This window comes from Passer montanus, unplaced genomic scaffold, assembly GCF_014805655.1.
Source record: "Passer montanus isolate IOZ18808 unplaced genomic scaffold, ASM1480565v1 scaffold10, whole genome shotgun sequence".
Taxonomy (NCBI): domain Eukaryota; kingdom Metazoa; phylum Chordata; class Aves; order Passeriformes; family Passeridae; genus Passer; species Passer montanus.
The window spans coordinates 32,955,359-32,982,803 of NW_024356505.1; the positions used below are offsets into that span (position 1 = coordinate 32,955,359).

A 27,445-nucleotide genomic window follows, 5' to 3' on the forward strand; every position below is an offset into this window, starting at 1 on the left:
AGACCAATATGAAAAAGTAAAACAGGATTATAAATACGGTTTGAGCTGATTTCAAATTATCAACTAAGCACCCATGAAGCAGATGCTTTTGAACTGCTGGGCTGCATTATAAGGAGAAAAGGTTGCAATAAATTGCCACTGAAAACACTGCCCTTTAATTTGACTATGGAATTTTAGATGATAAAGCACAAGCATAAAATAAAATTGTGTGATAAGTTACCTTATAGGAACGGATTTACTCTAAAGAAATTTTATTATTAACAATAAGGCCCATCTTATGAACAGAAATCTTGTATCATAGGGATGTTGACACTTACATCCTTAACCTTCTCTGATGTTATAGGTTTGTTGTGGCAATCAATAGCTCCTTCAGCTACAATAATAATATTCAACCTTTTCTTTCGTGCACGGTTCTGTAATAAAAATAAAAGCACATTCTTGTAGTTAAAAAAAAAAACAAGAGTAATTTACAACATAATTTTATAATCAATTGCTCTACATTAAGCTGCTAGGATTTGAGGAAGCATTTCTTGTATTTGATCACTCATATGTGATATGAACTCACACCTTTTATTTTCATATACTTCTTTTCACTGGTGAAGTAAAATGTCTAACATCAAATTGCTGAGGAAATATGCACATATTGCTTAAATAGACATAATTTTATGCAATTCTCAGTGCGGGTCATATGATTCCTCAAAACAATCACAGAGTGCAAGAAATGTTCAAGATACAGAGAACTTTATGTGACACCAAAACCAAAGACTTGCTTAAAAGTCCTGATCACACTTTTTAATCATTGCTTGCAAATAAAGATCCACAAAGACATCAGGGAATCTCAAACACATTAACAAATTACCTCTGAAAGCTTAACACACATTGTATCTTCCCAGCCTTCTTCTGGCGGGTATTCAGGAATAAACACCCAGTCTGCCCCACAGGCTAAGGCACTAACCAGAGCTAGATAGCTAAAAAATAGAACAAATTATTAGATTTTTATGGTTCAGATTTCTCTAATAATTGTACCTGTACAAGACACAAAATACTGAAGACAATACATACCCACAATGTCTCCCCATAACCTCCAGAACAAATGTCCTCTGATGGCTGTCAAAATAAGAAAACAAATTAACTGAACCTAGTATCATTAAACAGCTTGTGTTTACTGTGGTTACTGAACTCAGAATTCCTTAGCAAAACAGAAAAACATTAGGAAAACAAAATCATTGTATATTAAATAATATATTTAAAATTAAGTCTCTTCCAATGCATAAATCATTTTCACTACTTTCTTGCAAAACACGTATGGGCAGCTATGAGAGAAGATATGAACCTTTACTGGAATTGTAAATGATGCAGACCCATAGTTAAGAACTGTAATGGTATAGCTGTATTAAAAGATAATAAATTTAATTGCTTTATTTCACTCTTACTGAAATAAAGCTTATATAAGACAGATGCTATTTTTGTACTATTCACGGTGTGTCTGGATCTTCTCTAACAGACTATGTCTGAAAAAGACTAAAAACATTGAAACCAAGTCTGCCCCTAAGGCTGATGCAGTCTCTATGATTGCACACTTGAAGTGCTGCCATGGCAGGAATGATGAAAAAGCAGTTACTAAGAAAAAAAGAAACCAAGCCATTTGAAACACGCAGTCAAAAAGAAATTTTATTTCCCCACCTATCTAACCTCTATTTAAAATGAACTTAAACAAAAGCATAAATATGTGCGTATTTGTTATCAATCTCTTTAATACGCTCAATTTACCTCTGAGCAGTGGTCATGATGGCATCCACAACTTCAATTATTCTGTGCAGAGCTGAGTCAGTACCTATGGTCATATCAGTGCCACAGAAGTCATTGTCTATGGATCCAACCATTCCCACAATGTTAAGGTAAGCATATTTCTTAACAGCCTCTGCATCAATCTTTCCTGTAAAGGAGTATTCAGAGAAATAACTGTAAGACTACCAAAAAAATAATTAGACGTATTATTGCTCGGGTGCTCTACTTTTACAAACTAAACATATCCAAACATGAAATTATGTTTAGATATTTTAGGCAACAAGGTTAGTCAAAACTACAAACAAAAGCCAATCAAACATCCAAACAAAAGATTCCTGCACGGAACTCCTTACAGTAAGGAAGGAAATAAGAGCTTTTCAGTCCACCTCAAAGTGTCAAATAATTATCAAGTTTTGTAACCAACCTTAAAATTGATGGTCTCAAATTAAAAAGTATCATTCAAACCGTAGTCTCAGTGTATAACATGCAATGAAGAAGCAAAAGGATGGAAACTGGATGTGATTATGGGCATATGTAAACAGTTAGCAACCAGCATCCAACTTTTGAAGACTTCTCTTTTGCAACACTGAAAGGCTCTGATTTCATGATTAATAAGCAAACAGAACAGAAAAGCTCCTATTCTATGTCTAGCAGTGTCTCCCAAGACAGCAATGAAAATGCTGTATCATCCAAGAGTTCTAAAGGACCTCAAGGATGAAACATCTTAGCTGCTTAAGCACTTAAAACTACCTTAGTATCTGTGGATGGGATGGTAGTAAATATAATGCCAAATTTTTAATATGAGATTCAAGAACTATGTATCAGTTTGTTTAATCTCTACATTACAGAAAAACAGCAAAAACCATAATGAAAAAAATATAAGTAATGTCCATGAATATAACATTGTAAAGAAGAATCAAAATGTTTTCTATGAATGTATACCATGCATTACAAACCTCTTCTAGAGTTCCAATTGTGGCTTAATATCTGGTTGACATATTCTACTTAGATTTCTAAAAAGCCACTGACAAAGTCTTTTGCCAAAGGATTTTAAGGAAACTAAGCAGTCACTGTATAAGACAGAAGGCTTTTCATAGAGTAATAATGTGAATAATGTGAAAGAGAGGGTAAAAATATGAGGCAGAGGGCAGTGGTAAATGCACATTCTTGTATCTTAGGAAGGTAACCAATGGAGTTCTACAGGGATCTGCGCTGTTCAGCACACTCAGCAAAAACCTGGAAAGGGAACGAGCAGCAAAGTGCCAAAGTTTACTGATCAAACTGAATTACTGGGATCTAAACGTATGGAGTGTTTGAGAAGAAATGAAGACTAGCAAGACACAGTGAGCAGTAAAGTATCAGATGGAATTCATTGCAGATAAATGTAAACTAAGACACATGAAAAAATGTACCCTAACATCACAAACATAATAACACTATTTCCAGCATAATATAAGAATGCTGTTTTCATTAATGAATCAGCTTCAATGCTCAACAGCAGTAAAAAAAATCAAAATATTAGAAAATATTAAGAAAAGAATAGAGAACAAAACAAAGATCATTATACTACTGTGTAGATCCATGGTTTGCCCTCATCTTGAATACTGGGTGCAGTTGTGGTCCTCCCCACCTCAAAACAGGGTAGAACTGGAAAAGGTTCAGAGAAGGGCAACAAAGATGATCAAAGATATAGAACTTACATATAAGGAACAACTAAGCAAACTAGGGTTCTTCCATCTAGAAAAAGAGATGATGAAGGGAAAATAAGACAGCTGTAAAATTTCAAGCGGCATGCAGAGAGGAAGCAGGATTGATCATTCATGGTTTATTCTAACACAGAAACTATGGATATCAAATGATCTAGAAGCCAGCAGGATCAAAATAAACTGAAGAAGTTTCTTCACAATCTTCATTATTCAGTGAAGCTGCAGAACTCCTTGCTACACAATGTTTTCAGCAAAATTCTGTATGCTTTCAAGTAGACTTTCAAGTATACATTCATAAAAGAGAAATTCATAAAGGACTACTAACAGCCTCTGGTGCAGGAAGCTCTGAAGACAGAAATGGATGGAACCTATCAGAGTTTTTATGTATTGTGAGTAACACATAGCATCAACACAGCATTATTTTAGTCTTTACTCTTCCCTATACATTCTCCTGGATGCTATCAAAGGCAGCTACTGGGGCTGGCTGTACTTCTATCAACAGCCACTTAATGTTCTGATCTTAAACAAATAATGACATACAGGAAGGAAAGCATCATAATTTAATAACATACAAATGTGTAGCTTTTGTAGGAGAGTGAATTACCACCTCAGATTGGATATGAGGGCATAGGGTTTTTCAAGCAAAAGGTAAGAAGTTCAGATCCTGAAAATCATTCATAACAGAGGACAAAAACCACACAGACTGTTGCTCAGTAACTTATTTAGCCTTTTTTGGACCTTTATGAGACACACGAGCAGATGTACAGAAACCAAAAGCTATTATTTTATGAAGAACCACGTGATTTCCTAGAATGAATACATTTGATTTTTAAACTTGAGATGCACCCTCTGGATACAGCCTGCACACCCACAGTTTGGGTTCACACCTTCCCTGCAGACTGGGCCTGAAGGCACACTCACCTTTCTGTGCCAGCTCTTCCAGCAGCCCGCTCCACTCCTCCCGGAAGAGGTTGGCGCCGGTCAAGCTGCCGTCGCCGCCGATCACGCAGAGGTTGGTGATGCCTCTCTGCACCAGGTTGAGGGCAGCCTGCAGCCGGCCCTCGCGCGTGCGGAAGGATTTGCAGCGCGCGCTGCCGATCACCGTGCCTCCCTAGGAGAGGGAAGAACAGCACTTTTGGTTAGTGATCCAGGATATTGCTGTAGGTTTCTAAGGTGGATCAATGATGAGTTTTGTAGCATAATCTCCGTCTTTTCATTTTACAGTGAGGTAAGGTAATGATAAGCAAATTATCAAACCTGCGGGAATTTATGTTCAAGGATAGATACAGACACAAGGGAAAAACAAAAAATCACTCAAAAATGACTGATAAAGAGCTACTCTTTAGGAAAATATTAAATTACATCGGATTAATTTTAGCCATATTAAAATAAATAGGTTGCTACTTATATTTAAGAATAAAAGTGATATATTAACTAGTTAAACATTTACATTAATTTGCCTCAGTATGGTATTTTCCCCCTTAATATCACAGCATACATAGACAATAAGAGAAAAAATGTATCCCTGAAATTCAAAATTAGCATCTATTGTCATTCCACAGAATTATGGAAATAACTGTCTTTAATTCCTCATAAATCAGACTAATGCTACAATTTCTGTTTTATTGATTATCTGTTGCATTTATTACTATGCATTAAAAAGCTTCTTTTGGAAATGGTGATGGGCATTTTAAAAAATAACTGAACTGCCCTGTCACTGAAAACTGCTGGGTGTCTTCCTGGACACACATAATTTACATGTCTTCTGTGTTTATGTTGTTCAGTCACGAGGAGTTTAATTTTTGCCTTATTTATTGTCACAGTAAAAAGTAGTATCAAGTAAGACTTGATACTACTAAAAAAACTATTTTTTTTCCTGCAAGCAAATCTGAAGATGATTACATCACTTTTGCATAAACATTCCCTTCATTTTAACTTGTAGTAAACTTGTCACATCCATCTAAACTTGAAGAAGTTCAACTCTGGAGTGGCTGTACTGACACGATCTGCCCTATCAATAGATGCTCCAGCTCTCAGGCCAGTCTGCTATCTGCATTGCATAGCTGCTCGTGGAAAGAAAAAAGTGGAACAGAATTCAGCTGTCTCCAGACAAAAGGTAGATGTATACACACAGAGATGTTAAAAAAAAAAACAAAACAGGACTAAAAAATGTCTCTAAAACTAGATATTTTCATATTTAGAAAACAGCTGCAAGAGCAAAAGAAACTGTATTTGAAACAAAGTGCTACTTGTTCTGAATAAACAGAATATACAGTGGGCTGCAAAACCTTTCTCATCAAAACAACTAAACACATTCTGTAAGATACATGCTGAGGTTCATTGTTGGTCTGTTGAATTACCAGCAATAAAGCTCAGAAAGATATTTTTCTTTTACACTACACACGTAGAGGAGCCTACATCCTGCTGCTCCCTATGCTCTTGTGTGGCTTGGCCAAGAGAACACAATTTTCCTGTCATCATAAGATGCATCTGGATGATGCTCTCAGTCATATTGTTTAGTTTTAGGACTCAATGATCCTTATGGGTCCTTGTCAACTTGATATATTCCATGATTCTACTTACAGATTCTGCAAGATAGACATGGGGGGAGAAAAGAAGAAAAGCAAAACAACCAAACACAGGGGACAAAATACTCCAGGGCATTGGTTTTAAAAAAAAAATTGTCTCTGCTAACTGTTTTATGTTCATTACAAAAAACTCCAAAGAAACCCATGCTTCACCTGGAGGTAGTTTTCAGAAAGCTTGGCAAGCAGTAAGGCCTCTTCGCCAAACATAGCACCTGCTCTGGAAGAGGTAACAACATTACCATGCTGAGCAAAGGCTGAGGAGATCCAAATGGCCACACTGCAGAATGTTGTAATAAAAATGTACCAAGTCATTGGCAGTACCTGAGCTCTGCAGAAAGCACTGCAATTACATCCGTTACTATAATTCTAAATCCACTTACACAGAAAACCAACAGGGTTTCGCAAGAAATTATTTGCCTTACAAAACACAGCTGTTTCATATTTTGTCCCTATAATGTCATTCTTATTAAATACAGACTTGCTAATATGGCTTTAGGAGGCTAATGGCATGTGACGGTGCAAATCTAGAACAAAGGTTTTCAAGATTATTTCTGGGCTCCAAATTCAAGACCATACCAAGATCTTTAGCAAGTGTCAGCCATCCACACTGCACAGATCAGGCTCTGCTGGAAGTGGCACATGCTGGTCACTCAGCCACCACACAGTCCAAATAAATAACTCCAGTGGGTGCCTGGATCTAGAATTTTGGCTCTTCTGTTTGAATAAAGATGTTTTGGGTCCCACTCTCACCCCTTAGCACTTACCACTTGCAGGATACTCGAAACACTTTCCCATGAAACTTCTACAATATTATCACCTCCATCAACCATTCCCTGGTAACCCTGTAAAAGGGAAAATATTTCATAAGTCTGATTTTAAAAACTACATAAAATTTCCACTACAGTAATAGTCACTTTGTGCACTTTAATAAAACTTTAATTAAAAAATACTCAATTTAAATGAAACAATAGTCAAGAAGGTATCAGTGTTTCTTTTATGGGGGAAAAAAGCCAAACAAACCCTCTTCCTAAAGGATTAGTTCCAAACACAACATCAAGATAAGATAATACTTTACAGAGATTACACAGGTATAAAACTAGAATGGTAACATGCTTCTTCTTTCAGAATAAATGTTCGATCTTTAAAAAAAAATCTACAAAGGACTTTGAAATGCATTATAAAATATGTTCCTTAAAAACATAACCTCAGCCTGGGGCCATGAACTTAGGAAATCTTTGTAACACATTGTACATTTTTCCACCCAGTGCTGGCAATAAGCAAAACAAGATAAAGACCAATAACCCAAATTTCTTCATGAAAGAACAAGAAATCAGATGACACAACCTTTTTTTATTTTTTTGAGGCAGTCACACAATAAATAAAAGACATTTAATAGGAAAGAAATACAATTTATAGTGATGCATTTAAGAAACTCCTAATACCTTAACTTAAATGGTCTTCTAAAACCACTGCATGCTTTAATATGAGAAGAACTACACTTATCTGAAAGAAGGAAAACTATCCAGCAAGCAGCTAAAGGGTTTTGCCTGGATTTGCTTTATTTCCTCTCTACAAAAATACTAGCAGGATGACAATTACAGATTATTTTCCATTAGGTGATAGTGTGAACACTGATAAAGGAAAAGGAAAAGGGAAGAAAAGGAGCAGTCAAGTCCTAAGTTTGGAAATCCCTAACTAACAGATACCAGAATAAAACTGGAATTACCATTCAACTTTTTGTTTTATATAAATCCACAGGGAAAATCATAACATGTTAAAGAAAATAAACAAAAAACTACTAAAGAAAAATAACTATGACAATGTTTATGTTTACTTTTCAGATTATGTGTACATATTCCCCACACCAAGGAAAAATTAGTTAACATTTTTTCTCTGCGCAGTTTTGTTCGCTGTTTTTTTTCAATAAGTCAGGAACTAGATAAAGAAGGGAGTTCAGAAAACAGCAAAACTGACATTATAAACTGGAAAAATTTAATTTGGCACAATTCGGGGTATATGCAGAATTTACTCAATAAGCAGGAACTTGAAAATATACTAAGCCTAATGTGGCTTGTATTCATATAATATATAAGATTTTTTTATGTCAAACTTTGAGTCCTCACCAGCATGAGAAAATAAGAATGTAAAGATAACCTGGCCAAAGCAAAATACCAGTTACTCAATTGGGCATTTCAGGATTCCAGTACAGCTTCCAAGGGGAAAGCATGAAAGTTTCTACTCAGTGAGACAACATGATAAAGCAATAGCAAAAAACATTCAGATGGAAAACTACTTATGTCTCTAATTTCTGCCATCCAACAGACCTTTTCAGTATCTTGTACACTCTCCAGATAACTTTGACCAGGCTGCTCAATGCCCCATCCAATCTGGCCTGGAGCACTGTCAGGATTGGGGCATCCTCACCTTCTCTGGGAAACCTGGCCAGTGACTCAGCACTCTCGCAGTAAAGAATCCCCTCCACACAGCTAACCTACATCTCCACTCTTTCAGTCTGACCCCATTATTCTTTGTCCCATCATTACAGCTCCTGGTGAACCATCTTCCCAGTTCCCTTGTGGGCCCCTACATACAGGACATACTATTTGTATGTTAATGTACACACACAATGACTTGAAGATCTAAGACATTATTTACACAATTTGTTCAAAATAAGAGCAAAGTGGAAAAAGAATGATGCTTAATCTACACAGCAACTTTAAAAAATTGTCCCTCAGATAAAGTGCAAAGACCTTCAGAAAGAAACAGGGCAGTAGATACAATTAAGCCTGATGATGGCTAATAAGTTACTAAGTTCATTTATCACCAGCTTTGCTTGTTTGCTTTTTTTTTTAAACATAGAATTCGATGTTCCTTACATCATTCAGTGAAGGAGTAAAAGCTTTTTCTCTAAGTATTTCTACTGACAACTACAATAACTCAAGAGATCCACTGGCAATAAACAGTGTAATGTTGCATCTTAATTCAGTTTGTAACACTGACTACAGTAAGCTGCACTGAGAGCTGACAAAAATCTGTACAGTACATGTGTGCTCAAGTCATTCAACTTCCATTTTAACTTGAGGGGAAAAACAAAAGTGCATCCAAAGAAGTATTACATATAAGAAATATATATATAAAAATAAGACTGATGGAATAAAATTCCCAATTTTCAGATTAAAAAATCTAAAACACGGAAAAAAGCAAAGAGAGAAAATAGTAGCTTTAGACATGAAACACCTCACAGCTAGGCTAAGGGTGAGCTATGATCCATTCCCGAACCATGTTTCTTTGAAATAGAAGGAATTTGTGCATTTTGGTCAGGAGTTCATATCTGTGCTGACAAGTGAGAACTGGGGATGTATTAACAATTCCTGCCACTACAAGGCAAGGGCAGGGAACCTTTGGAATTGTGATCTGTTTGAACTGTTATATGAACTTTTCCTAATTCAGATGTCTGCCAAGTATGTGTATGCTACCTCTGAATAAGGCAGATAGAACTGTCACATTGTTTTCCACACCATTAAAAGATACAAGCTATAGATTTAGAACAGCTTTCCAAAAAAGTTATTGGGGGAAAAAAATTAATTACTAATTACAATTGAGTACAATATGGTGATTATTTCCATTTATTGTTTTAGTTAGATAAACACTGATGAGAACTGGACAATGTATGTTTGAAGGTTTACCACTTCTCCAATTGTATGGTCACTGAAAATCACAGATGTGACTACAGACCTTAATATGAGGGTAGGAATTTGTCAATTTATATTTAAAAAGTAAATTCTTACTTAGATCCTAAAAATATAGGAGCTTGGGTACAGAGATACTAAAACTATAGGGCAAGAATGGAAAAAATCAACTGTCAAAAATACTGCACACAGTGTGTGAAGATAAGCTCCATTTTATGTTTAATCCTTCATGTACCCAAAATATGAATATTCAAAGAACAAGAACAAATCTCTGTGGGTGCAATGCTCACAGGGTACATTCACACACACTGCAGCTCCAAGAGAGTGTGGCAGGAGCAAACGTGGCTTCCAGCCTGAACTCTGAAGACAAAAGTTTTTGAAAAAGAACAATCATCTTCCGATGTGTTACATGAGAGACATTTGGGGCTTTAATAGTTTAATAGTATGTGAATTTACTTACTGAGGATTCTTAGCCATTGCTCAACAACATAAAATAATATTGCCACTGAGTGCACAAACCCCCACAGAAAAGACATGAAGTTTGCCTCACAGAAATCCATGACTGCCGTACCATGGCACTCCCAATGCTGGCCTCTTGAGAAAAAGACTCTTAACCAAGATGCAGAATCTAAAAGTTCCATAGCTTAGTAGCAAGAGCACGCATCCACTGGGAACTATGTGCTTCAATCCTGCAAAAAGGGCAGGTTATTTGTATAAAATATTTAAGACCTCAAATTTCTAAAACTGAGCTGCCATAAATGAGAGGCATCACTTTTTCTTCCCATTCTCAATTAAAAAGGAAAAACAAGACAAAACAAAAATTAATCTGACATTAATAGTTTCTGATCAGAGAAAAAAAAAATTAAACTAGCTCCCTTGAACAGCCTGATATTCTACACATAATTCCAGCTCCTAGATTTCCACACCATGAGTGAAATTAATCCATGGGTATTCAAATTTTAATTCAGACTGGAGTAGATTTGAGGAATAATTAGATGATAGTCAAGAAGGCTAACTACAGACTAAAATAAAATATTAAAAAATACAAAACTGTGAAGCTAGCAGAACTATATAGATTTACAATTAATAGCAAAAATTTGAAATGTGCTAACTTCAGTGAATTAAGAAACACAAGGGGTTTTTAAATTTTATAGCTAAAAATTCACAGTTCTATATAAACTATAAAAAGATATATAACAAATAATAGTTTTTATATAAATTATCTTCTAGTTTTCATTTTCACATGAGTTTACTCTTTTTTTCCTTTTGGGACTTGAAGTCCAAATAGGCCATGAAGTCTAGTATGAACCTGTTTCTTTCTTTGGGCTTTCATAAGACTAATTTTAAAAAGGCTAGAAAATGACTTAGATCTTAGTCACTACCAATTTTAAGTCATTTATCTTGGTAATCTCTCATCACAAGATGAAGAAAAATGCAGTTAGGAAAACAGAGTTACTTTTTTACTTAGAACATGAACTAGTGCTGGCCACAGCTGTAGAAGACAGATGGTTTTGCAGTGCAAAAAAAATTCATCTGACAGACACAGCTACAGGAGAAATAAAGCATGATGACTACAGCAAAGTAAGCTTGAAAAGGCTGAGACCTATAACTCAGTTTTTGGATCCGAATAAGAATACTTTTTTTCTTCTTTTGGATATGGTCACTTCAGGTTTTTCCTTCATTATTTCAGAGCAGCTTCAATACAAATACCATTTCATTCTGACCAACATGCTAAAATGCTCCAAACATAGGCTTCAGATACAGTATTCTTTTTGCATAACACACTCAAGTCACATTCAGTAAACTGTAACTGAGAGGGAACACCTTATTAAAAGCAATAAATAACTCAAACTATACCCAAAAATACATCTCCTCTTTATACATCACACAAAGGCTTAGAACAGGGAACATTAGTGACAAGTACCAGAAGAAGATTTTTACCTTCTATTACACTTGTCACTTTCATCTGTTTCCCATTTTAAAGAGGTAAAATTAAATAGCTGTTTCATTTCAATGCTTGCAACTCTGTTTCTCTGAAGTACTTGTAGGCATACTGAAGGAAAACTGACTTCATATTTCAACTATCACCAGTCAGAGAAGAACAAAGCTTAGTGTTTGATACTTTAAGAAATACAGAACTGAAAGGACTAATCTAGAAGCAAGTATGGGCTTTTCCAGAGCCCATACTTGCAATGAAATGTGCATTTCCTCACAGACCCTGCTGTTACACTGAAGACAGAAGGACAATATATATGAGAAACTGAAAATTCCCAGCATTGACTAATTTTTTTACAATCACTTTTCCTTCAGAATTATCTGTGACTTCACACTGGCCAACTCTACCAAACACAGGAATATCCTAACTTAAATAGTGATATTTTGATTTGAAGTCCAGTTCAGAAAAAATAAATATTCAAATTTCTCTTGAAATTTATCAATCTGTGATACCAAATATGTTTAAAGGGTAAAAAAATGACAAAAATTATTGACTTAAGCTTAATTTAAAAATAAATTCAAATCCAAATTCTGGCCTTAAAGATGTCGAAAACACCCTTCTTACTTCCAGAGAAGCATCTGACCCATTTCAGTGAGCCTGCAAAACAGCTGAACACTGAAGGAATTTCAGAGATTGGCCATGTAATTAGCACACACTAAGTATTCAGAGCAACTTGCACAGTAGTAGGAAAGAATTTTGGAGCACAGTCCTCTGCTTATTTGCATTTCAATATACTTTGCATCTCATTAGTAAATGAACTATAGGAATAAGCAGACCGGGAAAAAAATTGATAAACAACTACTTTTTAAAGATAAAAAGTATTTGCCATGCACAAAACTAAAACAAAAGCATTTTCTGAGCACTTCTATGAATTCTAGTACTCCATATTTTTATATTAAAGTTAGACTTTACTGCGGACCTACCAAGCTTTCTCTCATATAGTTTTTTTTATTATGATTTGTAATAACCTCAAACTACTAATAAGCTGTACAGGAATTCCAGGGGGAATAGAATAAATATATTTACAGCATAGTTTAATCTACAAAAATTGTATAAAAATAATTTTTAAGCATCCTTTACAAGGAAGTCTAACTGCAAAAGTCTTCCAGGAAGACAAATACATGGAGCATTGCCTTGGCATTGACATTAAACTTGTCCCATCTTTTTTTTCATATTGCATAATTGCTACAGAAATTTACAGTCTTTCTGTATATACAGTTACAAATTTCAGTTACAAAATTCTGATGTCAGGACAGACCAATGAGGGTCAAGTTTTTGATGTGGCTTTTTTTTGTTTGTTTGTTGGTTGAGTTTCTTCAGTTGCAACCTATAAGCCAGGCAAGATGGCACCAGTGCCACAGTACTCTTGATCAAAACCAAGCTGTGCAATTTGTGAAATGAGGGTGAGGATACAGCCTTATCATACTCTAGGAAAATGGAATCAAAGGATTAACAATCAGCAGTTTAAAGAATATTAACAAATATTTATAAAGTACAAAAACTGGGGCCATCCAACATCCAACAAGTGCACAGATAGGTAGCTCACTGCAGGGTGATGACTGCTTTCAAGTCTTTGGTGGCACACAAAGAATTCCATATATTTAAGAAATTACTTTTAAATTACATAGTTTAAGAATATACCTTGTGAAATGTAAATTTCTATAAAAATAAAAAGTACTAAATAAAACACACAATGAGCAGGAATGGCACCTACCACATTTTTTAATTTATACTAGTCTCCAGCATATTTCTACAAAAACTCAAGTTTAGTCAGAAGACAAAATACAGAATAAATGAAACAAAACTAACCTCATAAATAAAATAGACTTTGGCATTTACATAGATTCCCATGCGTACTACTGCGCGCACAGCAGCATTCATACCTGGGAAGAAAAAGCAAAATCACGTTGTTACAGTCATCCAGCACTTTCTGTATAGCAAAAGTATTGTGTCATGAAAATAAAGAGAACATTAATTCATTCCTAAAGAAAGACAATGACCAGCATCCATTAAAACTGAAATTTGCTTAATGACAGTGCAAGCAGCCCATGAGTATGAAGGGTTCAGAACTATTCTTTGTTACAATAATTATGTGAATGCCAGTGTGTGTGTGTTAATCAGAGATTAAATTGCTGCTGACTGCAAAATAGCATTGTAGAAGTTACAGCTACTGAACAACGAAGTAAATTAATTTTGCAATAATGGTTAGTTTCCAGTCTGAAATGCAAAACATACAGCAAGCTAAAATTTAGCTTTTTTAAATAATAAATTATATTCAAACAGTTTTTTCTGGGATTTCCAAAATAACACAGGTGTATATACAGCATTTGTGGGAAGCAGAGCCGAAGCTGACCTGGACAGATGCTCATTTAAAAAGACAAAAATTAATATAAACAATACTACATTGACTCATTTGACTGAAAAGCATCTGAACACCACTTCGGTCCCAAAAATGCAAGCTCTGATTGGAATTCTCTGCTCACAAGACATCTGACAAACTATAATCCTGGAAAATCTTCCATTTAAGTCCCATGGTCAAACACTTAACAGTGGAAGTTCCCCTGGCTCCTCGACATAGGCCAACTTAATTTCTCTTATGATTCATTCCTTCAGATACTGCATTACCCTACCCACTATTCAGGAACTTTCTAGAACTAATCAACTAATTGCTTCCATACACTAAAACAGACATAGGAGATCACACAAAGCACGAAGAGAGAAATAGTTGGGCTACACTGATAATCATGGCACATCAGTAAAAAACAGATGCAAGAAGGGTAACAACCCAAAGTACCAGGAATGAATTCTCCAAATCTGCTGTATTTAATATCAAAACAGCCAAGTAGCAGGTCAGCTCTGCTGCTCAACACAAGTGTTAAGTGTTCACCTCTCTGCAGATATAAAAAGCTGGTAACTGAATATAAACAACAGAGCAAGTCACAAAGATCTAATCCTACAGTATCAACCTTTACTGCAAAAAATACTGAGCTGTAAAAGTCAACCTGTCTAAAGAATCAGGCTGAGTTTTTCTCAAAGATTCATTATTTATGAACCAGAAAGTCCCTGAAGTTGCTCAACACGAAACAAAAAAATTAAGTTTGCCAAAACCAAAAAGTTGATTTTGCTGTTTGTGTAGCTGTCACACTTCAGACAAAAATCACAAGTAACAATGTTTTCACATAAGTTCTGTTTTAGGAAATTGTAGCAAGAATTCTTGCTACAGAGCCAGAATCGGCCTTGTGGCATGGCTGGAAAAAGCTTTCAAATGCCAAGACAGCTAAAAGCACAACTTTAGACAAAGAACTGGATGATGCCAAAGAAAAACAGAGAATCTCATCTGACAGCCTGTAATGAAAAGAAAGTTAGCATGATAAATCTTAGATCAAACAGAGCAAAGTTATCTCCTCAGTGAAACAGTTTTCACAACAAAATTAACACCCCTCAAAGACCTTTAATTTTAACAAACTGACAGCTCACCACAGCACTGCCATTTTCCACAAACAGGAACACTCAGCACAAGGTGCTCCTTTCACCAAAGCCCACAGCTTGCTTCTATTAAAGCACATGTTGTGTGGGAGGCCTTTTTGTTGTTGTTGCTGCTTGGTACGGAGGTTTTTTGGCAGTTCTGTTTCGGCTTTTGGGTGTTTGTTTTGGGTTTTTTTTTGGAGAGGGATTGCTGTTGTTTGGTTTGGTTTGTTTGTGGGAAGTTTGTATATAAATCCTCAATACAGCCATATACTTTCTTAGTGAATACCTTTCAGTTTCCATGTTTCTTGCATAAAAAATAGGTAAAATTCACAATTTGCCTGGTCCATGAAAAGGAAAAATCCTAGAAAAAAAAATCTGTAATCCCACAGATTACAGACAGACAGCATTTTTCCAGTACTACCACTGCAGCTTTATAAATTCAGGTAAGCTACATTTTATTTTTATTTTGTGTTGTATATTTTATCTCCTTATAGAGAAAAAGGACTTGGTTGTCTACTGGCAAGCTCCTAGCTTACATTTCAGAAGGCTGAGGACTAAAGGATATTAGAATTTGATACCTACAAAATACAGTTAACACATTACACCTTTAGACTTCTACAGTTTGGCTGTCTAAAATGCAGTAATTAAAAAAAAAAAATCATGAAGCCTCTGTAGGATTGTCTAATAAAATTTCGTTATTTGTGGAGTCTTACAAAAGTATTTATGAATTACTGTAATAACCATGAAATGTTATTACTTATGCTTATTACTTTAAAAGAGATTTAGCAGGTTAACTGTGGATTTAGTCCTGAATAATAAATGCAGTTTGATAAACATACAGGATTAGAATAGCAGCTTCAAAAGAAAGCCACAAGTGAAACCAGTATTTTTAAAAATAATATGAGAATTATTTAAAATGTTTCTGAATTACTACTTGCTTTTGCATTAAAGCCTTGGAAAGAGGGAAATATTTATTTTGCTCTTTTGGACTCAGCAAAGATTAAGTGAAATGCAACTACTTTCAGGGCTTTACATAACATCCGAATTAATTTAAAAGTTGATAATTTATTATCCTTGATCTTATTTATTCAATTGTCCTTAAAAGGAGCACTTGGTTTTCATAACAGGGTTACAAACAGTACTGCAGAAATCTTTAAATTATTTCAGAGGCTCTCTCTGCCTCCAAAAGAGTACCCACCCCTCTCTTGTGCCTACATCCTGGTTCATGTACACATGCACCTCTGCAACAGAGGAGGTTCCACATGAGTTTGTGTTTAAGCCAAGTTTGCCTTGCTTTAGTCAGCTAGACATGCCTTTAAATAAACAACTGCAGCATAAACCACTCAAAAGGAAAATCAAAACTATGCATCTTGGATAAGCATCAAAAAATACTTAAGTATCACCAATTTTAAAGATAAACATTGGCTTTAACACAGGCTTAATGACTTAGCACATATGTTTCAGTGCTACCCTGAATAAAGATTCAGACTTAAAAGATTATATAGCAAAAACCACTAAGGAAAATGTCTAAACATTACCAAACAAGAAGATTTTATTCAAATATGTAAATGGTTATGTCAGTAAGAGCTTATAATCATGAAAAGAGAACAGTCAAGAACTGAAAAATCAATAAAAACACAACTTGAATTTGTTCCATTTACTTTTAATTATATTACAGATTTTATTGCATATAAACACAGTAGTTATTCTAGATACCTGATGAAAACATTACACAATTTTCCTGAACACCAACTGTATTAGACCAGAGCATTCTACTGCATGAATAATACAACTGCAGAACATCTAGATGGCAAACATATCTCTTTCTTAAAAATCTTAAGAGACCAGATTCAACCATTGAATCCACTAATTATAGAAGCAGATTCTCAAAAATACTAAACACACTGAAATAGTTACATTCATCCATTAATAACTACATTCCTTCATTTTACATAAAAATAGTACTAATAATAATGTATCTATAGAAACATATATATGTATTTCACATACATGTCTATTTGCAAGCACTATTCTTAGCTGGAAAATGTGCCTTTTGGGGGCTAGAATTAAAAAACTCCTTGTGACTATGTTCAAATCACATTAAGTGTTAACAAATAAACTTAGTTTGGATGACGTAAGAAGAGTGTAGGTTGTTTTAGTTCGTGACTTTTTAAAAAATATTTATTTTCCTATATTAATTGAGAAACTTATGGTGGAAAAAGAAATTTTGCCACCTGGAGAAGACTAATACATTTACACTACTATATTGAATACATCTTATGATGTTACTCAGCCTGTAATGCTTCAAGAGCAGAAATATGTAAATCTTTGCTTCCACAGTCATGGTCAGTGGTATTCCAAAGCTCTGGAATCCAAAAGGCTTCTTCAGGGCTCTTTTTATGCTGTTTTTAAAACCAGTATTTGCTGAAGGAGCTGAGCTTTTTCATTTGTTCAGTGGCAAGATTTCTTCTTCCAATCTATGTCACCAGGACAAGACTTGTACATCTACACTACTAACAAAGCCTTGGAACATGGGTTTGGTTTTTGGGAAGCCTGGAATGCTGTGAACATAGAGACACAAAGCTCTTTATTTCAGCAGGATGGGCTATGATATTCCAGACCTTACATCCCTTACTAATGCTGTCCTCCTCAACACAATCTTTGAGTTTATCTGAAAAACAACATGGTTCTACTCAAAGGCAACGACCTCGAGTCAGCTGGCTGGGCAGCAGCTCCACAGCCACAAGCACATCCCTCCCCAGGAGGGCACAATCACCTTCTGTCAGCGGCTTCCCCACGACGCTTCCCTTCCTGCCACGGTCCCGGAATAGGCTGCTGGGAGGCTGTGGGAACGCCAGCGACCTACGGTGGTCAAAACTGTCTGTGGCAGCCACTGGCAACCCACAGAAAATGAAGTACATGAAGTACAACCAGTGTACTTCATGACCTGAAGCAGAATGGCCTGAAGAGAATCCAACAAAGTGAGAAGCGTGACTTATTAAACACCATTTATTCAACCACCTTGCTGAGCTACAACCAGTACAATTTAGAAATACTCCAGAAACTGAACTAACCCATAAATATTGAGAATTGATTGTCAGAATTTCTTTTGCCTCTCAAGGTACTCGTGATTAAAGTACATTTTTAGTTCACAATTTAACAGCTGGCTAGCTGAAGTGATAGACTGTCAAGTTTGGTACTTATGCATATCACAAGTGTACTAAATAAAGATCTTGTTTTCCTATGAAACAGATCACCGAAAAAATTCTTTAACTCCACAAAGGAAAAAAGTCCAGTATGACACATATGCATTCTATAGTCTTTAAAATTCTACTAGTAGAAAATCAAAAAAGAAAAATGAAACTTTCAAGGAAGTAGTACCAATGCGGGGAAGTAACTGAAAACTTAACACGCCCTATAAATAGAAAGCCTTGTGTAATTTACATAATTCTACTTTTAAATTTTTAGAAGTACAAATAACAGCCAAGGGATTAATTTCACCTTAAAATAATTTCACGTATATTTTATTGTATGCTCAGACTTACAGTCTAATCTAAATACTGGCACCTATTTTGTGTTTAACAGGTGTTTTTTCTGCTCAATTGTTTGTGAGTTTAGTTTGGATTACAGATACTTTGAAGACTTTTAGTGTCTGATGAATCTAAAACAAAACAAAACAGAAGACTGGAACTTTATTCCTAATACTAGAACTTTTTTGCCTACTTCTGAGTCAGTACCTTTGCCTCACCTACACTTTGCTTGAACAGATTATTTTCAAATAGCTGTAACAGCAGCACACTTCCTTCTTCGTGCACTTCAGGACTTCACTTCTCTCACACATTTACACTCTGTCCTCCAAAGGGCAAATGACCTTGAGAGGGCATGACTCATTCTGTCCCTTGTTTAACTCCTAACCTTCAAACTGACTTGAGGCTGCTTATTTTACAGATCTCTGCTGCTACCGAGATAGTAAGGGGTTATGGTCACACACTGTGTTGTGTGATGCAGGTGAAATGATCAAGTTCTAAAATGCTGGGAAGGTTATTTCCTTGTTCTTCAAAGTTAGGACAACAATGCTGCCAATGAAACAGCTTGGAAGGCATCCAGTTTACTTTTTTTGGTCTTTGTGACAACCCCACTCCTTAGACAGTAACTTTCACAGGCTGGTGCTTTGGAACTCTCCATGCTTCTGTGGCAATCTGCCAGAGGTAAGGTCTAGATGTTACCCATGGATACTGCAAGTCCGTCAAATGCCTTAATTCACACAGTGGCCAGTGAAGATTAGTACTTTATAAAAGGAGATGCATCTGCTGCTGCATTATATAATCTCCAGCCACGCGGAAGCAAGTTGCAGGGCTCAGCCTCTTGCTGAGCACGCTATTGCTGCTTCAGGCAGTGCCCTGCCACACTTTTAAATTAAAATGGCGATTTGGCCACCAGACCATTAAGACAGAGATGCTCTGATTCTCAGTTCCTCCTAGAATCATTTAGCAGTGGAATTGATGTCACTGAGGGCAAACTGGATAAAACTTGAACAAGTGTAGCCCCACCGAGGGGTAAGAGAAGCCATTTAAACGCATCTATTTGTTTTTTTTTCTCCAGAACTGCAACATTTTCCTCCTCGATGGCAACAAATCCCTTTCATCCCGATTAGAGTTTCGTATAATCCTAGGTAAACCCGGGGGCTCCCCGTTATTCCTGCGGGCAGGGGGAGGGAGGATGCTTCTCCCAGCCCAGATGACGCAAAGAGGCGGAATCTGCAGCGACTCGCAGCGGATCACGTACACACCGGCGGAGGGAGGGAGGAGGGAGCGCGGAGACACTGGTCCATGCAAGCTACCACCGCATGGACGCGCCGGGAAAGCCGGGTAAGAGGACAGGGGAGGCTGCCCCGGCAGCTCCCCGTGTAAAATGTGGGGAGAGACTGGTCCCTGAGCTCACGCAGAACGAAAGGAGAGGCTCCCACCCCCCATTCTCTTCACAAACGCGAATGAGTGCCGCTTCTTCTTTAAGTGAAAGTACTCTCGAGACAGTCCCGGCAAAAAAAAAAAAGAAGTAAAACAACCGTAAATTAAGAGAAGGTGCTAAAAGCAATTATCATTGAACAACTCTCCTCGTATAAGCAGAGCAAGAGTCCTCTCGAACAGCACGGAGCATTGCGTGTTTGAAATCTTAATTAACTGAAACTTTAAACTGTTACCGTAAAATCACAGAATATGCCGAATTGGAAAGGACCCATTACGATATTCTGGTAGGAAAAGGGAAAGTAAAGTGTAGAAAAAAAATTGATTCTTGACTAGGTATACTGTGATCAAGCCTCTTTTCTTTCCCATCCCTCTCAATGTCTGCAGGTCTTTTGTTCGCCCTGTCCTGTAGTAGCTACGACTTCCTCTACACTGAAGAGATTTAAGAAGGCGAGACACGTTTCTAACATACTCCTACGGAGGGGAGAGTAAACCACGATCTGAGCGTTCTAAACCACGGCTAGGAACATAAACGTGTTGCTGGTGCCAGCACGAAGTGAAAAGCAGATGAGGCGAGGGCTGGCAGAGCCCCAGCAGCGCAGCCGAGCCTCCCACCCGCCGTGCAGGGCGGCACGACCTCCTCCTCCCCCGCTCGCATCAGCCATCCCTCCTCACCGCACCATCTCGCCAGGGAACGAGACATCTCGGTAGTAAAAGTTACTGCGGCGTTTCTACCCTCTGCCTTGCCCAGCCTGGGGCAGAGGAAACGTGGAGAGGAAGGGACAGGGGGAAAAAGGGGTGAGGGGATGTTTGAACCTCAAACGCCAAGGCCGTGCAGAAATTATTTATCTTTTAAATGCGCTTAGAAGGAAAGCCGGGTCGAAGGCCAGCACGGAAAGAGGAACCCGAGCACCACTGCAATCCCGTGTGAACCGCTCCCAGAGCCCTCTCTCCACTCCCTCCTTGTGCCGCACCGTGGCTTGCCCACACCAGCCCTGAAGCAGCCCACGCTGCTTCCCCGGCCTCCCGCATGGGCGCCCCGCCAGCCGGGGAGGCCCTTCCTTCCTGCCCCTCACACCGCCCTCGAGGGGCTCCTCGCCCTCTCCTGCTGCTGCCCCACTCCCCACCGTGCCCGCAGCTCCCCCTCGGCTCCTTCCCCTCGTCCTCCCCGTGCTCCCGGAGCAAACGGCGTGAGCCGCTACCTTGGGCATCTCCGCCGCTGGTCAGCACCCCGATGGCCTTCCCGGCGCCCGAGAGGTTCTCGAAGAACTTGGGCTGGTGATCCATGGCGCTGCGGGAGCGGCACCGGCGGGCGAGGCGGAGCGCGGTCGCTGAGGGAGCCCCTGGCCGCCGGGGTCTGCCCCCGCTCCGCTGGACCGAGCGTTCGGCCTCTGCGGGAAGAGAGCGCGAGCAGCCCGATGTGGGTATGCGGCTACCGACAGAAAACCGGAGAGAAGTGGCAAGACTGTGTGCAAAAGCCCGGGAAACAAAAAAGAGAGCGAGCCGAGCAGCACCTCTTAAGCTCCTCTGCCCCGCCGCCCCCCGCTAGGCGCGGCCCCAGCGGGGCGGGAGTCCCGGCGCCGCCTCCCCGCCTTCCTTCCCCTTCCCCCTCTCCTTCCCGGCGCCCGAGGTGGGGGCGATGCGGGAACATGGCTGGCGCCTTGGCACGGCGGCAGCGCGGGGGAGGGAGTTGTGTTGGCTAGAGCTGGCTCATCCTCCCCGCAGTAGCGGCTGAGGAGCGCCGCGTGTCTCCGTCGCGCCTGCGGCTCCTGCAGCGGAGGCTCTGCGGCGGCTTCCCGTCGCCCTCACGGCTCTGCCGGAGGCTCGAGGGGGGATTCCGCCTCCAGCGTGTGGGTCCCCCGCAGCCCGGTGCCTCCGGCGCGGCCGGGGCTCGCTGGCCCGCCCGGCTGCTGCTCGGAAGGCTCGGCGGGGAGCGGAGAGCGGCTCCCGCTGGGAATGCAGGACAGACGGACAGACGGCTGCTGGCCGCGTCTGGCAGGGTCCGTGTCACGGGGGCGGGCAGGGACACCCTGAGGCCCCGAGCTCTGCTCTTGCGGCCTCTCTTCCTCAGGTGTGTCTTCCCGCTGAGGCTTCTCAGCACCGCAGCGGGCGCCGGTGGGAAAAGGAGGCTGCTCTGTGAGTATTAGCGGCTGGGAGACAGAGTTTGAGTCAAGGAGAGCAACAGAGGCCACGCACTTGGGAGGAACTGCTCTGGGTGGGAATCGCAATCTTTTCTGCCTTTATTTTCATTCTGCTATTATGCGCTGATGCTTTTGCTTGGGGAGTGGTTAGTAGTAAGTACTAGCACTTAAGTGCGCTCTTAAACTCCCTGTATTGTAACACCACGCTGGCAGAATAATTCTCTTGATCATAGCAGCGTGCATAGTCACAGAAACATTAAAAGCGCCGAGTTTTGGTAATTTAAGCAAATAAAGCTGTATTATTACCCTGTATACACTTGTTTGTGGTACTTTGCATAAGTAAAAGTATTTGCGAAATCCGGCCAATTTACTTGCACGAAATAATAAAGCAAGTCAGGGAGAGAGTCAGAAACAGCATCAAAATGCTGACTCGAGTTTAATATTTTAATTGCTGTGTTAATTACTGGTTTTATTCAACGTCTTCATCACATCACAGACAACTCACATCGTAAAAATACACGTGCTCATCCTGTCAGCTTTCACACAGACACATGAGGAAGTACAGTCATTTGAGGAGTTCAGTCAAAATTAGTCATAGATAAGTGTTTGAAGCCATACCTGAAAGTGGATATTTATACCTAGTGTGTGGGCAGCTCACATTTGCAAATCTACACTGAGACTATTATGAGTGTGAGTTGACAACAGAAATGATCCATTGACAAATAGATTGCATACCCTGAGCATTAATATCTCTGTAGGGAATTTACTATATTCTTTCCCGGATCTGAAGTCTTGAGTCACAGATTATAATGAAGGTGAACTTCTGTTACAGAACTACGTAAACATCCACAAAGTCACACTGTGTTCAAAGGATTTTGTTTTGATTTGAAATCACATTATTTTATTTGAGAATAGCTCTGCAAAAGCTGAATCAAGGTCTTTGAGTGATTCAGGGCTTGATCAAAAACCTGTAAAATCAAGAAGATCTTTTGCTGGTAGAAACTTGTGATTATTTTAGCACCATGGACCAAGGACAATTGTCATCTCAGAAGCACTTTGACAAAGGCAACAACTTCTTGTTGCTTGTGTTTGCTTGGTGCAGCTATTTCTAAAAAATGGCTATTCACTGTAGCTAAAGCATTCACACCTTGTCTGGAAGTGGATGTGTCCCTCTTGCTTCCGAATACAACGTCAATGCTAAGGAGCTCCTATTTCTGAAAGTATTTTTTTCTTCAATTGCCCTATTGCACACATTAACTTGTAAGTGATTAATTTTTTCCTCCTCGTGTAACAAGGGATCTGCCAATGTTTTCATCATTCATTATAGCTACTTCTTGTTCTTCAGTAGAGCTGTTGGGGAAGAATTGTGTTTTGGCTGTGCCAGGTTTTTAGAGGTGGGAGGAGAGGAAAGGATTTGGAACTGTTTGTTCCTAAGGCTGTCTTGATACGCTTAAATGTCTTCCAGCAATACAATTGCCTGTAATCTCAAGAGTGAGTGACTGCCTGGCTTAAGTGTTGAAGATTGTTGGGGAAAACAGTGTTAGCCTTGTGGGATATTGTTAATGCAGCTAGGTACACATGTATAACTCATACTGACGCCAAGAGAATAGGCATTTTTCAGATATGCAAACTGATAAACAGAAACTGTATCGGAATAAAGCCTCAACAGATCATTTGCACACTACATTAGGTGCTATAATTGTCCTGTTACTGCAATACCAAAAGGAAACAGTTTACCTGGCATAGGGAGAGGACAGGTGAGTTTGCCTGTTCTCTGATAATTGACCATTGCAGGTGGCCTGGTGCATCCTTTTCACATTGCCTATTTGTTCCCTGTTCCATATAGGTCAAGCCTATCTGCCCATCTTTGAATCTCATCATGACCTAAAAAATCCTGATTGACCATTTGACATACTTTGGGTTGCCACCCACCTCCCCTTTCTACACCAGCATCATTCCAGGTGCTGCTTTAAACTGTACAGCAGTTCATCTTCTGTGTCTGGTACCACAGATGCACCCAGTACCACATTCAGCACAGCATTTTCCATTGAAATCAGGTTCATCTGGGAAGAGCAAGTTATGCCCAAAGAGAACAAGATTACAGCATGGATACCAGAACTGAATGAATGGATTTCCAGCCATTGTCTAGCCATTTCCAGCTAGCCCTTTCTTGGGTGTGGATTCTCTGGCATCCATGATACATGAGCCCACACTTCCAAGTTTGTCTGGGGTGCTTGGAGGAGTTCTTTCTTCTGCTTGGCTGTCTTTTTTCCATGAGACTTAGGAATCGTAAAGATAAATAAATTATGCATATTCAACCTTTTAGTATTATTAGAAACGAGGCAGAGAACAGAAAATGAGATGGAGGAATTTACAGAAATTCTGGCATTTTAAAATTATGCAGGCTAGTCATGGAATACACAGATAAGTATGAAAAGCAGGAACTAATAAGTCATTTAGGTATCATGTCTGAGCAGATGATGACAACAATTTCTTTAAGAGAACTGACTTTTTTCTTTAGTGAAACAGTTTTCTACAGCTAGACCTTTCTTGGCTGTGGATTCTCTGGCATCCATGATACATGAGCCCACACTTCCAAGTTTGTTTGAGGTGCTTGGAGGAGTTCTTTCTTCTGCTCAGCTGTATTTTTTTCATGAGACTTAGGAATCATAAAAAAATTCTGCATATTCAACCTTTTAGTATTATTAGAAACGAGGCAGAGAACAGAAAATGAGATGGAGGAATTTACAGAAATTCTGGCGTTTTACAATTAGGCAGGCTAGTCATGGAATGCACAGATAAGTATGAAAAGAAGGAACTAATAAGTCATTTAGGTATCATGTCTGAGCAGATGATGACAACGATTTCTTTAAGAGAACTGACTTTTTTCTTTCATAATACTCCCCTACTTCCCATACTACAAAATTTCTTGGTCCTACATGTCGACTATAGAGGATTTTTTATTTTTTTCAGGGAGGAATGAAAAAACATCACTATATATTCATCATGAAGGAAAATCATGTATTGAACATGAGCTACAACCTTTTCTTGAATGTCAAATGGCTATTGCTTTGAATTTGCTGCAACTGATTCTTCAGATGAAAGGTTAGGTACAAATTTAAGGCATTGAGTAAATTGCCACTGAAATAAAAGTACAAGAGTTTTTAATGGTACTTTAATCTGGCCTACTGTAAATTAAAAGCACAAATTTAATTCCTGTGTTTACTTAATTATAACTGTTCTTAATTAAAATAAAAAAGACAATGATTGAACAGTATTTGGTAATTTCTTCCACTCCATTTTTATCTTGGAATCTAAATGTAAAACATGAGAAATCAGTAGCAAATTAATTCCTAGCCAAAACATTTTGAATGGGAATGTTGTTACATAGCTTTAAAACCAAAAGCTATTGTTCAGCTTATAGTAGTTTTGAAGCCTCCAGGGTTTTATGGAAAATGTTCTATAAGTAGTTATTTGGAAAATATGTCAGTGTAGTCTTTAGCCTTGATATTATTTATTCTCTGGTAAATTCATGTATGATTTCTTAAATGACACATACACATTTTTATTGGCGCCCTACGAGTTCATTATGTGTCAGTGTTTTTCCTTCCTCCTGCTGCTGGCTCCTAAATTTACTGCTTAGTGCTACCATCAAACCACATGCAATATATGTCTAGATTATCTAACTTTCAAACTTTGATTATTGAAAAAAAAAAACCAACCAAGTTCTAAACCCTAAAACCTCATCTTTCTGTGGTTTGATGTGACCTGGAGTCCACTTCTTAATTGAAAAGTACATTCTTCTTTGTGTTTTATTGGGTAGGAAAATTCACAACTGAGCTAAATATCACCAAAAATTATTGCAGACCAAAGAGGATCTGTGTTACTGTGAAAAATACATGCTGTAAGATATACTCTTTTTGGAAAAATTGAGCCATGCTAGTCATACATGTATCATAATTGCTCAGAGATTTAAAAAACCCTAAAAAACAGGAAAAAAACCTACCTAACACTTCAATAAGAGGAAACATTGTGCTAATTAGTCAATTAATCAATCATACAATTGACTAAGCTATTTCTCCAGGTTTGGGGGCAAAGCATATGAAAGCCTTTTCACCTAGAAAATTCCACAGTGAGCCATCATTTGGCGCCACAAGGTAATTTGCAAACTTGCTGTACTGAGCCACAAAAGTTATATGTCTCATTGAAATGGGTAGGGCCATGTATACATAGTCATAGTCTTCATTAAAAGGATGCAGACTGCTCTTGTGTTCTCAGAATGTGGTAGTTCTTTCTGCAGCTTTCTCTTAAGTAGTGTGAAAGGATTTGAGATACCAAGGAGAATTCTTAGTCTTTGTGGGATAATTCTCAAATTATGTTTGTTTACTTTGATGCTCAGTGTAAAAATGTGAACAATAACCTTAGAACATTGTCTAAAATGCAGAACTTTCTTTTAGGTGAATGCCCTAATTGATTATAGATGGTATTGTCCTTTTGTACAGTACTTCTGAATTAGTGAATCCTTGGAACAGCTGCACCAGGAGTGTTGGAGTGTCCCGACCCAGAAAATGTCCTCCTGATTGGTGGGCAGATTGTGGAGGAAGGCTTCAATGTACTTGGGCAACACTTATTTTGCATGGAGGTCACTGCTGTTGAAGAGTGAATGATAAGAAAGACTTCTCTGAAGATTCGTTATACCATATTCCTTGACAGAATTTGGTTAGAATAATGTTTAGCCACTTGCTTCTTAAAAGACACAAATACAGAACACATCAACTAAGTGCTTATGTGGATTGGGGCCAAATGGATAATTTGGCTTGAAGCTTTCTCTGTTCCTTTCCTTAGCAGGATTGATGGAAATAACTGCGAGGGGAAAAGTCTGAAAGAACTAGGAGAGATAAAGAATGTAGATGATTTGTGCAGCTTAGGGCTGCTCAAGGAGACAGTAGTCTCTTCCCCTTTTTTATGATATCTGGGATCATTTTTATGTGTAAAAGAAAAGCAACCAAAAAATCACAGGAATGTTTTTCTACTTAAAATTATCTACTTATAACTATATTTCAAAAAATGCTACCATTAGTAATGATCTGATTTCATTAATGTTT

The 27,445-nt window shown here is 38.3% G+C and overlaps 1 protein-coding gene across 6 annotated transcripts in view; it reads right to left on the reverse strand.

Moving 5' to 3' along the window:
- LOC120504421 (phosphofructokinase, platelet) overlaps positions 1–21,762 on the reverse strand; it is a 41,772-nt gene extending 20,010 nt beyond the window's left edge. For 4 of the 6 annotated variants that reach the window (XM_039713948.1, XM_039713929.1, XM_039713910.1 and 1 more), the window contains exons 1-8: positions 21,402–21,762; positions 13,577–13,650; positions 6,847–6,924; positions 4,416–4,605; positions 1,771–1,936; positions 1,063–1,107; positions 860–968; positions 318–413 (exon numbers count right to left, since the gene is read on the reverse strand). In XM_039713948.1, the coding sequence (XP_039569882.1) occupies positions 318–413; positions 860–968; positions 1,063–1,107; positions 1,771–1,936; positions 4,416–4,605; positions 6,847–6,924; positions 13,577–13,650; positions 21,402–21,486 (843 nt within the window). In that variant the 5' untranslated portion in view covers positions 21,487–21,762. The remainder of the gene's footprint in view (positions 1–317; positions 414–859; positions 969–1,062; positions 1,108–1,770; positions 1,937–4,415; positions 4,606–6,846; positions 6,925–13,576; positions 13,651–21,401) is intronic. The other 2 variants (XM_039713920.1, XM_039713939.1) reach the window with 2 other exon arrangements.
- Positions 21,763–27,445: the final 5,683 nt, after the last annotated feature.